Source organism: Canis aureus, chromosome 7 (genome assembly GCF_053574225.1).
Source record: "Canis aureus isolate CA01 chromosome 7, VMU_Caureus_v.1.0, whole genome shotgun sequence".
NCBI classification, from domain to species: Eukaryota; Metazoa; Chordata; class Mammalia; order Carnivora; family Canidae; genus Canis; species Canis aureus.
The window spans coordinates 8,583,345-8,596,621 of NC_135617.1; the positions used below are offsets into that span (position 1 = coordinate 8,583,345).

General features: G+C 41.8%; 2 protein-coding genes across 8 annotated transcripts in view; one reads left to right on the forward strand and one right to left on the reverse strand.

Annotated features, from left to right (window-relative positions):
- Window positions 1–3,618, reverse strand: part of QRSL1 (glutaminyl-tRNA amidotransferase subunit QRSL1) — a 32,355-nt gene extending 28,737 nt beyond the window's left edge. The window contains exons 1-2 of one of the 3 annotated variants that reach the window (XM_077902912.1): window positions 3,461–3,595; window positions 1,464–1,571 (exon numbers count right to left, since the gene is read on the reverse strand). Coding sequence is in view for 2 of the 3 variants with exons in the window: in XM_077902911.1 (XP_077759037.1) it covers window positions 3,461–3,484 (24 nt within the window). In the remaining variant the exon portion in view is untranslated. Of the gene's footprint in view, window positions 1–1,463; window positions 1,572–3,460 lie in introns of all 3 variants that reach the window. The other 2 variants (XM_077902911.1, XM_077902910.1) reach the window with 2 other exon arrangements.
- RTN4IP1 (reticulon 4 interacting protein 1) overlaps window positions 3,578–13,277 on the forward strand; it is a 45,628-nt gene continuing 35,928 nt past the window's right edge. The window contains exons 1-5 of one of the 5 annotated variants that reach the window (XM_077902915.1): window positions 3,578–3,716; window positions 4,126–4,426; window positions 10,836–10,987; window positions 11,789–11,857; window positions 12,754–12,878. In XM_077902915.1, the coding sequence (XP_077759041.1) occupies window positions 3,645–3,716; window positions 4,126–4,426; window positions 10,836–10,987; window positions 11,789–11,857; window positions 12,754–12,878 (719 nt within the window). In that variant the 5' untranslated portion in view covers window positions 3,578–3,644. Of the gene's footprint in view, window positions 3,717–4,125; window positions 4,427–5,804; window positions 5,895–10,835; window positions 10,988–11,788; window positions 11,858–12,753; window positions 12,879–13,277 lie in introns of those variants that run through there. The other 4 variants (XM_077902916.1, XM_077902914.1, XM_077902913.1 and 1 more) reach the window with 4 other exon arrangements.

Here is a 13,277-nt window from a genome sequence, read left to right on the forward strand (position 1 = left end):
ATAAAATCCACACTCCTCAGCACGGCCTAAAGAATTTTCCGTGACCTGGCTCCCACTTAACTCTCTAACGGCATCTCCCACTGTTCTTCTCTTCATTCACATCTCTCCAGGGATGCTGGCCTTCTTGCAACTCCAGAATATATAAAGCTTTCTCTTCCTTCAGACTCTTTGCACTGACTGTTCCCTCTGCCTGGAATACTATTCTAGGCCTTCCCAGGGCTCATCCTTCATATCTGCTAGGTCTCTACTCAATATATTCAGTCAGGAGATCCCTGGGTGGCTCAGTGGTTGAGCATCTGCCTTTGGCTCAGGGTGTTTCAGGATCGAGTCAGGATCGAGTCAGGATCGAGTCCCATGTCGGGCTCTCTGCATGGAGCCTGCTTCTCCCTCTGCCTCTCTCTCTCCATCTCTCCAATGAATAAATAAATAAATAAAGTCTTTTATATATATATATATTCAGTCAGAGAAACCTTCCCTGACCACTCCAAGGCACCTAGCTCCCCCAAATAGTTCTCACACTGTGGCCTGCTTAATCTTTCTTCATACTTACACTATCTGCAATTATATTAGTTACTAAAAAAACAAAAAGCCAACTTATGTAATGCCTGTTTCTCCACAAAAATGCAGGCTTCTTGAAGGCAAGAACTTCTGTCTTCAGTGTTAATTCCCAGTGTCTGGAACACAGAGGTGCTCACTAAATGTTAGTTGAATGAATGAATAACTGAGTTGTTTATAAAATTTGGAATCTGTTTTCCCATAGAATAATTGAGTGTTCTTAGGTAGACCCCCAACAAGCCTATTGAATATATAATTAATAACTCTAGGATTCATAATATTAGCTTGGTGTCTAGCTCCTAGAAACACTGGGATCACACCACAAAAGAGGAAGGTAAAAGTGAGGTTCCTCCTTTTTCCTGAATGTACCTGTATAACACTTAAAAATAGGACTTTAAAAAAAAAAAAAAAAAAATAGGACTTTTACCTCCTATTTGGCAGGTTACTTCTTTTTAGTGCTTCCTTCTAGGGGTTCCTTGGTTACTCTAAGCCTCACTTAGGTTCCCAACATTCCCTCAAAACTCTAGTTTCCAGCTCCTCTCCCAAATTTCCTCCCCAGCAAATTTTCCCTTTTTCTTTCAATTGATTATATTAACTAGGGTGTGATGAAGAGAAATTTTACTGAACTACTGTAATTCACAATGGGTGAATAAATCATCTGACCCCCCCACAAGGTATGCTTACATAGTTAAAAGAGAACGTGTACTAAATTAATTAATCTCTAATTGGTAGAATTTGTGACATCAGTACAGTGATGTGGGAAAAAAAATAATAGAGTGGAGAGGAGATGTTTTTTGGGTTGGGAAAATGACTACCAAATAATGTTTTGCACACAGTAGGTACCAACAAATATTTGTTAAAAGAGTGATTAAGTGAAAGTAATCCCGCTCAGGTAACCTCTTGCGTACCGTAGGTCAGCTCTCCTAAACTAGTTTTCTCCCGCTTGAGGCAAAAGTTGTTTCTCACAGGGGCTCATTCAACGACAGCACAAAGCGGTGGCACGAAAAGAGGTGGTGCTGAAGGGGGAAAGGGCAGAAAAAGGAATACTGTATTTTTATAAGTTGCATTTCCTTTTAAAACAAGTTTTTGGGGCAGCCCGGATGGCTCAGGGATTTAGCGCTGCCTTGAGCCCAGGGCATGATCCTGGAGGCCTGGGATCGAGTCCCACATTGGCTCCTGCAGGAAGCCTGCTTCTCCCTCTGCCTGTATCTCTGCCGCTCTCTTTCTCTGTGTCTCTCGTGAATAAATAAATTAAATATTTTAAAAAATAAAAAAATAAAAACAAGCTTTTGGTTTTTTTTTTTTTAAAGAACAAACTGGATTCTTTAGTGGAGGAATTTACTGTACAGAACTATGTAGCAGAGGCTAGAACCATATCAAGATGGTAAAATACTAGTGTATTTGGGGGAAGCACTATTATTTAATGCCTGTCAATTTTAAGTTATTGTAATTTATAGCTCTCTGAAAGGCCCCCCACATGGAGGTGGGAGGCGGGAGCTTTCCCAGGTGAGGATACAACAGGGGGGCAGAAGGCAGGGTGGGTCTTCAACCCCTACTTATCAGCAGAATCACCTGGAGCTCCGGTTTAAACTATCTACTCTGGGCCTCAAATCACAGAGCAGCCAAAGTGCGGACACAGCTGTGGTGTTAACAAGGGCCTGGCGTGGTTCTTAGAAGGGTGGGCCCGCAGACGGTTCCCGAGGTTGAGACGTAGGGGGCCAGAAGGCCAGGAGGCCTGAAGCGAAGCTCTTGCAGCAGAGAGGAAAGTGTAGAAAACAACTTCCAGGTGTTAAATCGAAAACACAATTAACGGGGCTTAGTTAGTGATTGTTACTGGGTATGACAGATGAGAAAGAATGTTAAGGGCAAAAGGGGGGGGGGGTAAAAGTTGTGCCATTAAAGAGAGAATAGGGGGACCCCCGGGTGGCTCAGCCCTTGACCCAGGGCGTGACCCCGGGGTCCCAGGATCGAGTCCCGCTTCGGGCTTCCTGCGTGGAGCCTGCTTCTCCCTCTGCCTGGGTCTCTGCCTGTCTCTGTCCCAGTCTCTGATGAATGAATGAATGAATGAATGAATGAATGAATGAATGAATGAGTGAATGAATGAATGAAATCTTAAATAATAATAATAATGAGAATAACGAGAATTCAGAAGTCAGGTTTGGTTTGTTTTTTGAAGATGGAGGTTGAGAGGTTAAGAAGTCAGTTTAACTTTGGTTAAATTAGGCGGAGGTGGTTAGGGGGGCATTTACAAGCATCAGCCTCCAAGTTTAAAAATGATGTCCTGGGATCCCTGGGTGGCGCAGCGGTTTGGCGCCTGCCTTTGGCCCAGGGCGCGATCCTGGAGACCCGGGATCGAATCCCACGTCGGGCTCCCGGTGCATGGAGCCTGCTCCTCCCTCTGCCTGTGTCTCTGCCTCTCTCTCTCTCTCTCTCTGTGACTATCATAAATAAATTTAAAAAAAAAATTAAAAAAAAAAATGATGTCCGGCTGTGGAGACCCGGGCGAGAGAACCCCTGGTACCCTGGCGGCCGCTCGAGTCTGGGGAATACACCAGGGCGCGGGGGTGGCGGTGAAACCAAGCAAGGACTCGTTTTTGTTCCTGCAAAGCACGGACCTGCGGAGCCCCTGAGCGAGCGTCGGGGGGAGAAGGCGCCAGGCGGGCGTGGCCCCGCGGAGCCCCGTCTAAGACCCCACCCATCGGGGGGTCCGACCCAGGCCCTGGCAAGCGTCTGAGGGCAGCCGCACAGCCCCGCGCTGCGCCAGGCCCCCCGGCTGGGGTCCCAACTCCAGCGACCTGAAGCCACCCCCCACCCCAAGTTCCAAGAAAGGAGACGCTGACCCAAGACGCGCGGTCAGACCCGGGGGCTCCTTGTCCACGGGCCCTCAGCAGCCAGCTCCACTCACTTCTCGGAGGGTCCGGCCCAGCATGGTCGTTCGTGCCCAGCCTGCCGCCGCAGGGCCCAGGTGACCAGGAGGAGTAAGAGAGGTCACCGCTCGCGCCGGGGGTACATGGGCGCGGCCATCTTTGGTCGTCACGGAGCTTTTCAACACCGAGCCCTTCGATTGGTCGAAATGCAAGCCCCGGGGAATGATCTTTGCACGCGATTGGCTGGCGCCGCGCAGCGACGCCTGCGGCCGAGGAGAGCGGGTCGTAAGGAGGGTCGGAGCTTGGGTCTCGCAGGGAGGGAGTCGGGGAGCCTCGGATGTTTTAAGTCGGGGTCTTGAGCGGAATTTTTCTTGTCGGGCCGGGGAGCTCCCGGGCCGGGGTTGGATTCTAGGGGGTGGAGAGAGTTCTGTCCCCCTCCCCCCCCCACCCCAAAGCGGAGGGTGTGTAAGGCAGGAGGGCCATGAGCAGACTGCTGACCTGAACGTTATTTGGAGCTTTATCAGATGCGGACGAGCAGCGTGATGGCTTAAGTCTTCTTCCTTCCCTGGCTCCAGTTCGCGTAGGCGGCCTTCCTCTTTGAATCCTCAACCTTGTTGAATTGGCCCGTGCGTTTGGCAGGTTTGGTTCTTGACCCAGGTCAGGGGTTCAAGTTTGATGCCCTGTTAAAATGCGTTTTACTTAGGAGACGCCATCCAACCGAAATTTCACGATGGAATTTCTCAAGAGCTGTATGCTCAGAAGAAATGCTCGCACTGCGGCGGGCTTCTGGAGAAGCCAGGCCGCGCGACAGCCTCCAGGTAGAGAGATCAGTACCACCTGCCCGAGGAGCACTGTCATGCCCGCTTGGGTGATAGATAAATATGGGAAGAATGAGGTGCTTCGGTTTACTCAGAACATGATGATCCCTGTCATACACTATCCGAATGAAGTTATTATCAAAGTTCACGCTGCAAGTGTCAATCCTATAGACGTTAATATGAGAAGTAAGTTTTGGAAAGACCTTCCTCCTTAACTTTTTTTTTTTTCCCCTTGATTTTTTTTTTTCCCCCAACGTGTAATTCAGAATTTCATCCAGGATCGGTTTTAAAAGATCACTTATTTGACTGCACTTTGTTGGTTTAACCCCAAAGGAATTGTTTAGGTAAAGTTCAGTTATTGGACTGCACTTTGTTGGTTTAACCCCAAAGGAATTGTTTAGGTAAAGTTCAGTTATTGGACTGCACTTTGTTGGTTTAACCCCCAAAGGAATCGTTTAGGTTTTTGACAGGATCTCGGATACTGTTTCTCAGGTTTTTGAAACGGCCACGTTCAGGGTATACTTTCCTAGTCTTCTGCAACGTGTAAGCAAAATCTACCTTTTGAAATGTTTCCCTGCTTACGTTTTAAGATGTAAGTTGGAATTTGAGCTAATCTGGGTTCCACAGCTAGCTTTTTAGTATATTCGCCTGGGAACTTGGTGATATTCTGAGGGCCCTCGCAGGTTTTGGAGGTATGATTGTTTTCACATCAGTTCAGGGTTGGCTTTTTTTTTTTTTTCTTAAAGATCTTAGTTATTTATTCATGAGAGAGACCCACACACACAGAGGCAGAGACACAGGCAGAGGGAGAGGCAGGCTCCATGCAGGGAGCCCTATACGGGACTCGACCCTGGGTCTCCAGGATCAGACACTGGGCCAAAGGTGGCGGTAAACCTCTGAGCCACTGGGGCTGCCCCAAGGATTTGCATTTTCATCATAATTCTTTGCTCTCCCACTATTCACAACTTTATTTACTGGCGCAATGGACAAAGCTGAATGGGTGCCAGGATAGGGACAAGGTACTTTCCTCATTTCCTCTGTTGCATTTTGCCCTGGACAGTTAAAATCCCCTTTCCTGTGTGCTTCTTCATCCTAAGTGGGAATGTTAACCATATTAATTTCTGCTGGGGAATATTGACAAAATTTGGAGAGCACTATATTCCTTAAAATATATGCATCTTGCAATTATTATAGTGCTGAAAAAAAGGATTACTATTTATGAACTTTGGAATATAATGACAAAAATACTCCTCACCCGTGTCTTCTGAAAAAATTTTTAAAATCCCTTGGGATGGTTAATCTCCATGTCATAAATAAGCTGTCATATGCAGTTCAATTTAACCATAGGTTTGTGTTTTGAAGGCCTTATGTGGAACTTAGAGTTCTTACCAGATTGCTTCATAACAGTTACTGTATGTGAATTATGCATGATTAATTACATTTCTAAGTTCCTATAAGCCAATTACAAAATTAGAATCGATAGAATGAATCATTTCATAAGATTTATGGAGAAGCATGAAAGTTGAGACTGACGTGTTTTCATTTTTCCTCCTCTATTTTCCAGGAGCTGTGTGATGATTAGGATGGCAGTTCTCAAGTTTATTGGTCTAAGATCCCTTTAGCCTCTTAATAATTGCAATGGGCTTTTATTTATGTGAGTTATAGCTATCAATATTTACCTTATTAGAAATTAGAAGAGAAAACTTAAGATTTTTATTCATTTAGAAAAGCGTAAACTCCTTTGGTGTTAATATTACAAAATTAAATCAGGATAGAAATATAAAATGATCTAAAGGGGTGCCTGGGTGACTCAGTCAGTTAGGCAGCCAACTCTTGATTTCCGCTCAGGTCATGATGAGCCCTGGGAACGAGCTTCATGTTGGCTTCATGCTCAGTAGGTAGTCTGCTTGAGGATTCTCTCTCCCCCTCTTGCCCCCCATGTGCTTGTGCATTCTCTCTCTCAAATAAATAAATCTTAAAATGACATAAAAATGAGAGACAACTACAAATATGAAGCATTGAAACAGATAGTAGTTGATAGATCATAGGATCTACTTTGAAGTGCTTAAAATGGAAAATAACTATTTTCCAAAATAAAAAAAAAAATTAGTGGAAGACTAGCATTGTTTTACACTTTCACTTATCTCTTTGTTTTCTGGTTTAATAAGACAGATGGATTTTCATGAACTTCTGTATTCAATCTATTGCAATGTTATTTGAAGTTAGTGAAGAATATCCAGCCTCGTACAGGTAGTTGAAAAGAAGGGACCTCTTAGACTTCTCAAAAAGATCTTGGGGATGTAAAAACTTGGAGAACTGCTGGATTAGGGAAATAAAATCCAGTGTCATGGTCTTTAGGTCTTTTTTTTTTTTTTTTTAAAGATTTTATTTTTAAATAATCTCTACACCCAACACAAAAAAGGCTTGAACTCACAACCCTGAGATCAAGGGTTATGTGCTCTACCAGCTGAGCCAGCCAGGCATCTCTTGGTCTTTAGGTCTTTTGTAGATTTTTTTTTTTTTAATTTATTCATGAGAGACACACAGAAAGAGAGAGGCAGAGACACAGGCAGAGGGGGAAGCAGGCTCCATGCCGGGAACCCAATGTGGGACTTGATCCTGGGTCTCCAGGATCACACCCTGGGCCAAAGGCAGGTGCTAAACTGCTGAGCCACCCAGGGATCCCCCAGGCCTTTTGACTCCAATTTTTAATGTTGCTACTTTTAACTTAGTGACTATGTTGAGACCCATGCTGTCCAATATAGTAGCCCCTAGTCACAGGTGAGCGTTGAGCAATTGATACATAACTAGTTTGAATTGAGATGTTCAGTTAGTATAAAATACACACTGGATTTCGAACACTTAGAAAAAAGAATATAAAACATCTCATTAATAATTTATATTGAGGGCAGCCTGGGTGGCTCAGTGGTTTAGTGCAGCCTTCACTGTGTGTGTGTGTGTGTGTCTCTCATGAATAAATAAATAAAATCTTTAAAAAAATAATAATTTATATTGATTACATATTGACCTGGTAATATATTAAGTAAAATATTAAGATTAATTTTGTTTTATTTATTTATTTTTATTGGCTACTAGGAAACATAAAATTAGGTTTGTGGCTTGCATAGTATTTTTATTAGACTGTGCCAGTCTAGACAGTGTGAGGAATAGCTATTACACGTGTCTTTGGGGGGAAGGGGTTTGAGGAAAAACTTGGACTCTTAAAGTGCTTATAGCCAAACACTCTATTAAGGATGAATTGAAATGTCTTTATTACTATGATTGTCCTATGAAATACACACTTGTATTCTTTTTGTTTGCTCTGAAGTAAGAGTTGCCACAACTAGTTGGATATAGTGTTTTACTTTATTCATTTATTTGGGGTGTGAAGATACCTTAGTTTTTATAGGCTATGTCTTCAAATAGTAGGTTTACCATAGGTTCATCTCTGACTGTAAATCCTTTGGAGGCAGATCCCATTTCTGTTAACTACTACTGGTTTCAGTGCTCCACATATATGGTTGTCATTCAGTCTTTATTTTTGCATCATTTTATATTTTCATTCTAACTTAAGATTGCAAGCTAAAGTTAGTGGTGGTTTAACCTTGAGTAATCTATACATTTTATCTTCTTTTAGATCTGTTAACTTTTAATTTCTTTGAATGCACATGCACAATTTTTGTGTACATATTAATTTCAGAAAGTGCCAGGATCTCCACTTTCTTGGCTGCTGTTTTACAACCTAATATTGTGATATATTTTACTTGTATATGGTATTCTTGAGAGATCTAAGTTGTTTTTTTTTAAGATTTTATTTATTCATGATAGGCAGAGATACAGGCAGAGGGAGAAGCAGGCTCCACTCAGGGAGCCTGATGTGGGACTTGATCCTGGGTCTCCAGGATCATGCCCTGGGCCAAAGGCAGGCGCTAAACCGCTGAGCCACCCAGGGATCTGAGATCTTAGTTTTTTATGACTTAACCGCATAATATTATTTCTAAGTTATATTTACTGCTCATGGATGCTTTTTTTGAGAACATAGGGTGGTGGTTTTAGAAGATATCTCAAATGGTAGCTTGGGGAAATAAAATAACGAGTAGAAGATAATGAACTGTAGGAAGAAGTTAGGTCCTTGCATTCTTGTTAAGGGAAATATCTGTTCTGAAAGATGAAGCCAAGCTATTTTTCTGGAGATAGCCATTATTAATGGACACAGAATCATAAACCATATAAATGACTAAGTAAATGAATAGTCTTAAAATAGAAAAAATATATATATTGGCCATATACCCAACAGCATCATACCAACGATGTTTGATTTCTTTAAATGGGATTAAAGTCTCTGAAACTGATGACAGATTAGGACTTTCCAAATTCCCAACTCTGGGTCAGTTTCACTGGCAACCTCCTACAGTGGGGTTAAGCTTCTGAGGCCCCCCATTTATTTGTGTCCACAAGCAAGTTCTCACTACCAACTGCATTCTGGATTGGGAGCATGCCTGGCTAGTACCAGTGAGGGCTACTCGGTTGATGAATTAGCATGTCAGGGTGTCCAAAACTTGAGCAACCTTGTCCTGTAGGCTTGGTACCTCAAAAAGGCTGAAGACTTTTTATAGCTCTGAAACAGAGCTACACCTTGAAATGGCTAAATTCCCACTTTTTTTTACCCACAGCACATGGGAATTTTGGTGAATAATTGTTTAATTGTGTTTTAGTTATGGAAAAGGAATGTAAGAGGAAAAGTGAGACATGACTTCTGTGGCAAATGTGCTACTAGCCAGATGGCAAATTGTAATTGCCATGATGGCCATCAGCTTAGATTTTCTGGGACTATCCCAACTTCTCAAATACTCTCTCCTGTGTATCTTGATTTTTTTTTTTTTTTTAATTAGAAAAACAACTTATGTAAGCCACCTACCTACCTACCTGTCCTCTCTCCCTGTAACCCTCACCTTTCCTCCCACAATATGGATTAACTGTCCTTACTCCTGTCCATGGCCATCCCTCCAGGTAGGTTCCTGATTCCAGCCCCTTTCCTCAGCTCAGGAGACTGTTTTAGAAATTCCTGTAGCATCACTTTCCCTTTCTACTGGATCATTCTGATGAGTACACAAACTTGTTATTTTTCCCCTTAAAGGGGGGGGGGGGGAACCACTCAAAAATCCTCTTTCCTTCTCACCTGTGCCCCTCCAGTCACTGCTTCATTTCTGTTCTCCCCTTCATAGCAAAACTAGTTGAGAGTTGAATGGCTCACAAGCGGGGGCTGGGGACAGAGGGCAGAGGAGAATCTCAAGGAAACTCCCCATTGAGCATGGAGCCCTACTTGGGGCTCAGTCTCACAACCTTGACGTCTGAGCCAAAACCAAGAGTCAAACAGTTAACTGACTGAGCCACCCAGGCGCCCCAGCATTTGACTTCTTGAAATGACCCTCTCCCTTGGCCTTCAGAACCCGCCCCTTCCCTGGTTAGCCTTTCTCAGTCTCCTTTTCTGGTTTCTCCACATCCTGAAGATCTAATGTGCTACCTCTGAGGGTGGATGGGTGGGGGAAAAAGGAGATGTATGAGGTGGTTTAGTGATTTGGGAGCATAAATTGTGGTGTATGACACTAGAAGGTGGAAAGAATGCTTATTGTAGCTTCACCTAGCAGAAATGTTCTCAGAAAAATGTCAAGCAGAAGTGGCAATAACATAATTTTGTGTCTTAAAAAAGTCATTTTATATGTTGAAGTTTTGTAATAAACTGTAGGTTACTGTAGATAGTCAATTTGAAATAAAAAAGTTAGAATGGGGAATCCCTGGGTGGCTCAGCGGTTTAGCTCTTGTCTTCAGCCCAGGGCGTGATCCTGGAGTCCCGGGATCGAGTCCCATGTCGGACTGCCTGCATGGAGCCTGCTTCTCCCTCTGCCTGTGTCTCTGCCCCTCTCTCTGTGTCTCTCATGAATAAATAAATAAAATCTTTAAAAAAAAAAACAGAAAGAATGTTTTCAACTCTACTTAGCTAATGTTTAGGTAAATATTTAAAAAAATAAAGATATGCATAATAAAGCAATTAACTTATCAGAATGGGTAATCACAAATTTTTTTCCTACTCATGAATCTATGCACTTAATTCAGAGATGTTTTAGAAGCATTTTTGGAGATGTGGGGAACATTCGTCCTAGACCCATTTAGGCATGGATATAGTATTTTATACTGTTTGTTAACCTCAAAATGCTTTAACATTATCTTCCCTAGATTTGGCACCAAATGATTTTGTTGTTTAAAAAGTTCACAAATGAATAAAAGAAACTGTCTTCAAAGGATAAAGTAAGGCTATAAAAGGAAATACCAAAAGTTCTGAAGGCAGTTTCAAAATTGGAATTTCAAAAATCATTTTGAGCAGTGGTAGCTTTAATGAGTGGTTCTAACTCTCCAAGTAATTTTCTTTGGAAAGAACATTCCTTGTTTTTGTGTTTTGGATTGTGATGATAAAAAATTGTAAGGGTGATTATTTTATAATCCATGTCTTGAGGATCTAGAATCTGGCATGTAACTCTGTAGTAGTTTTTAAATCCTTTCACTCTTTTGGAAGAAACAGATAAATTGTATTTCATAGGTGGTTATGGAGCTACGGCTTTAAATATGAAACGTGATCCTTTACATATTAAAACCAAAGGAGAAGAATTTCCCCTGACTCTGGGTCGAGATGTGTCTGGTGTGGTGATGGAATGTGGACTTGATGTGAGGTACTTCAAGCCGGGAGATGAGGTGAGTTATGCAATGCCACTACTCCTTTTTTCTAAATATGCAAGTTTCATTTTGCTTCTTTTGGAAATATACCTGTATCCTTGACTTTTTTTTTCCCCCCCATCTTTTCAACAAGTATATTAAACTTTGGCTAGAACTCTCATTTTCTTGGTTCTGTTTTTACATTTTTCACAAACAATTCCTAAATAACTTGACTGTACTTAAACTTTATAAATCTAGTACTAAAGAATTGCAAAGCTTTAAAATATGTAGGATTGGGACTTTTTTTTTTCTTGCAGAAGTCTTTAAATGACAATTTCTACCTTATGGGTTAGATGGTTTTAAAATAGCTAGTTGGGTATAATCACCTGTCACTTGTCACTTTGAACTTTTATATCAAGAAAGTAAAGTGAGCTCATAATAATAGCTAACACTATTCTAGTTGCTTTTCATAAAATAACACATTTAATTCTTATGAGGTAAGTACAATTAGGCACAGTTTACAAGATGAGGAGGCTAATCTATAAAGAGGTCCCACCGTTAGTACTAGAGCCAGGATTCAAGCCCCAAGAGACTGTGCTCTTACTGGTACTCTAAGTAGTCCATAAATACAGTAGGATTTAGTAGCATCTACTTCCAGTGTGGTTTGACTTGATAAATCCAGAGTCATACTAAGTACCATTTTTACATTATGTGAAAATAACTCTTTTACTTGGTGTATTGCTGACTTGTGCTTTTTCACAGGGTGGGGTCTGTAACGGGAAAGTCCTCATGCTGTGCTTTGGTCAGAAAATATGTTTCTAATGAAGTTGTGTATTTCAGGTCTGGGCTGCAGTTCCTCCCTGGAAACAAGGCACCCTGTCAGAGTTCGTTGTAGTCAATGGGAATGAGGTAACTCACCAACTCCATGCTGAAATGCCATTAGAAAGGATAAACAAAGACTGACAAATATCTCTGAAATAACTGGTTGCTTTTCACATCGGGTTTGTGTTTTATGGGTAGTTTTGAAAGAGCTAAGAAGGAGAATAGGAACTTTTGAAAGAGTAAAAAAGTATTTGATGTCCTTTAGTTACACTGCCTGCCAAAGCGGTTCTTTGTCTCTTGGAGCAGGGATTTGGAGTGAGATCTAGAAACCCTGCTGTGTTTCTCAGTTTTACCCAGAAGAAGCAGTTGAAACCAAATATACTAAATGGAGCATACCGGTTAATCATCAACAGAAGCATGAGAGTATCAAGCTGTTTCAAATAACTTTAGAAACAGTCTAATCAAATACAGTCAGGTGGCCTGACAATTTGAATAGAGAGAAAGGGGTTAACATTGAGGAAATTGGCTACAGAAGGGAGGGCAGGAAGGGAAAAAGGGGTATTACTGAGATTAGAGAAAGTCTGGAAAGATTATCTTCCACTAAATGGGCGTAAAGGAAGCAGCTGATCTCAAAAACAAATTAGAATGTGTTTATGAGGGCTCAAGGTTTATTTGGATTTATTTCTGGGTATAGTCAGAACTAATGGGATTATTGAATGTGGTCTCTTTATGAAGAATTAAGCAGCTTTATCTGATAATATAGCCTATAAAATATTACTGAACCTCTGTGAGGCAGGTTGAATCATTAGTAGGATATTCCTTCGGGATAATCCTGCAGTAGGGTATGCAGTAAACCCTGAACGTGGTGGAATGTTACAGACTTATCTATGAAAGTAGTTGGATTCCTATGCAGATAAATATATTTAATTGTGTATAGGTTTGCGGGTCATTGCTTATTTGTAAACTGTTGTCTTCAAATTTAGGTCTCTCTCAAGCCCAAATCACTCACTCATACTCAAGCTGCCTCTTTGCCATATGTGGCTCTCACAGCCTGGTCTGCCATAAACAAGGTTGGTGGCCTGAATGACAAGAACTGTACAGGAAAACGGTAAGTATCAACTGTGGCATCTCCACCTCTCTTTTTTCCTTCTGTAAGGTATTTCTTTGCAGTTGGTTTATGAGAAGAATATTAAAACTCAGATCATTTGCATGAACAGGGTTGTGGTAACATTTAGAACAATCTCCAAAAAAACCTGTGTCAGCTTGATTTATTTATTTTTTTTTTAAGATTTAATTCTATTTGAGACTGCAGGGACGGGGTGGGGCAGGGTCGGGGAGGGGCAGAGGGAGAGGGAGACAATCTTCAAGCAGATTACACATTGAGTGGGCAGCCTGACTTGGGGCTTGATCTCACCAGCCAGAAATCATGAGCTGAGCAGAAATCAAGAGTTGGACACTCAACAAACTGAGCCACCCAGGTGCCCTGGGTTTGTACTTTCTTAACCTT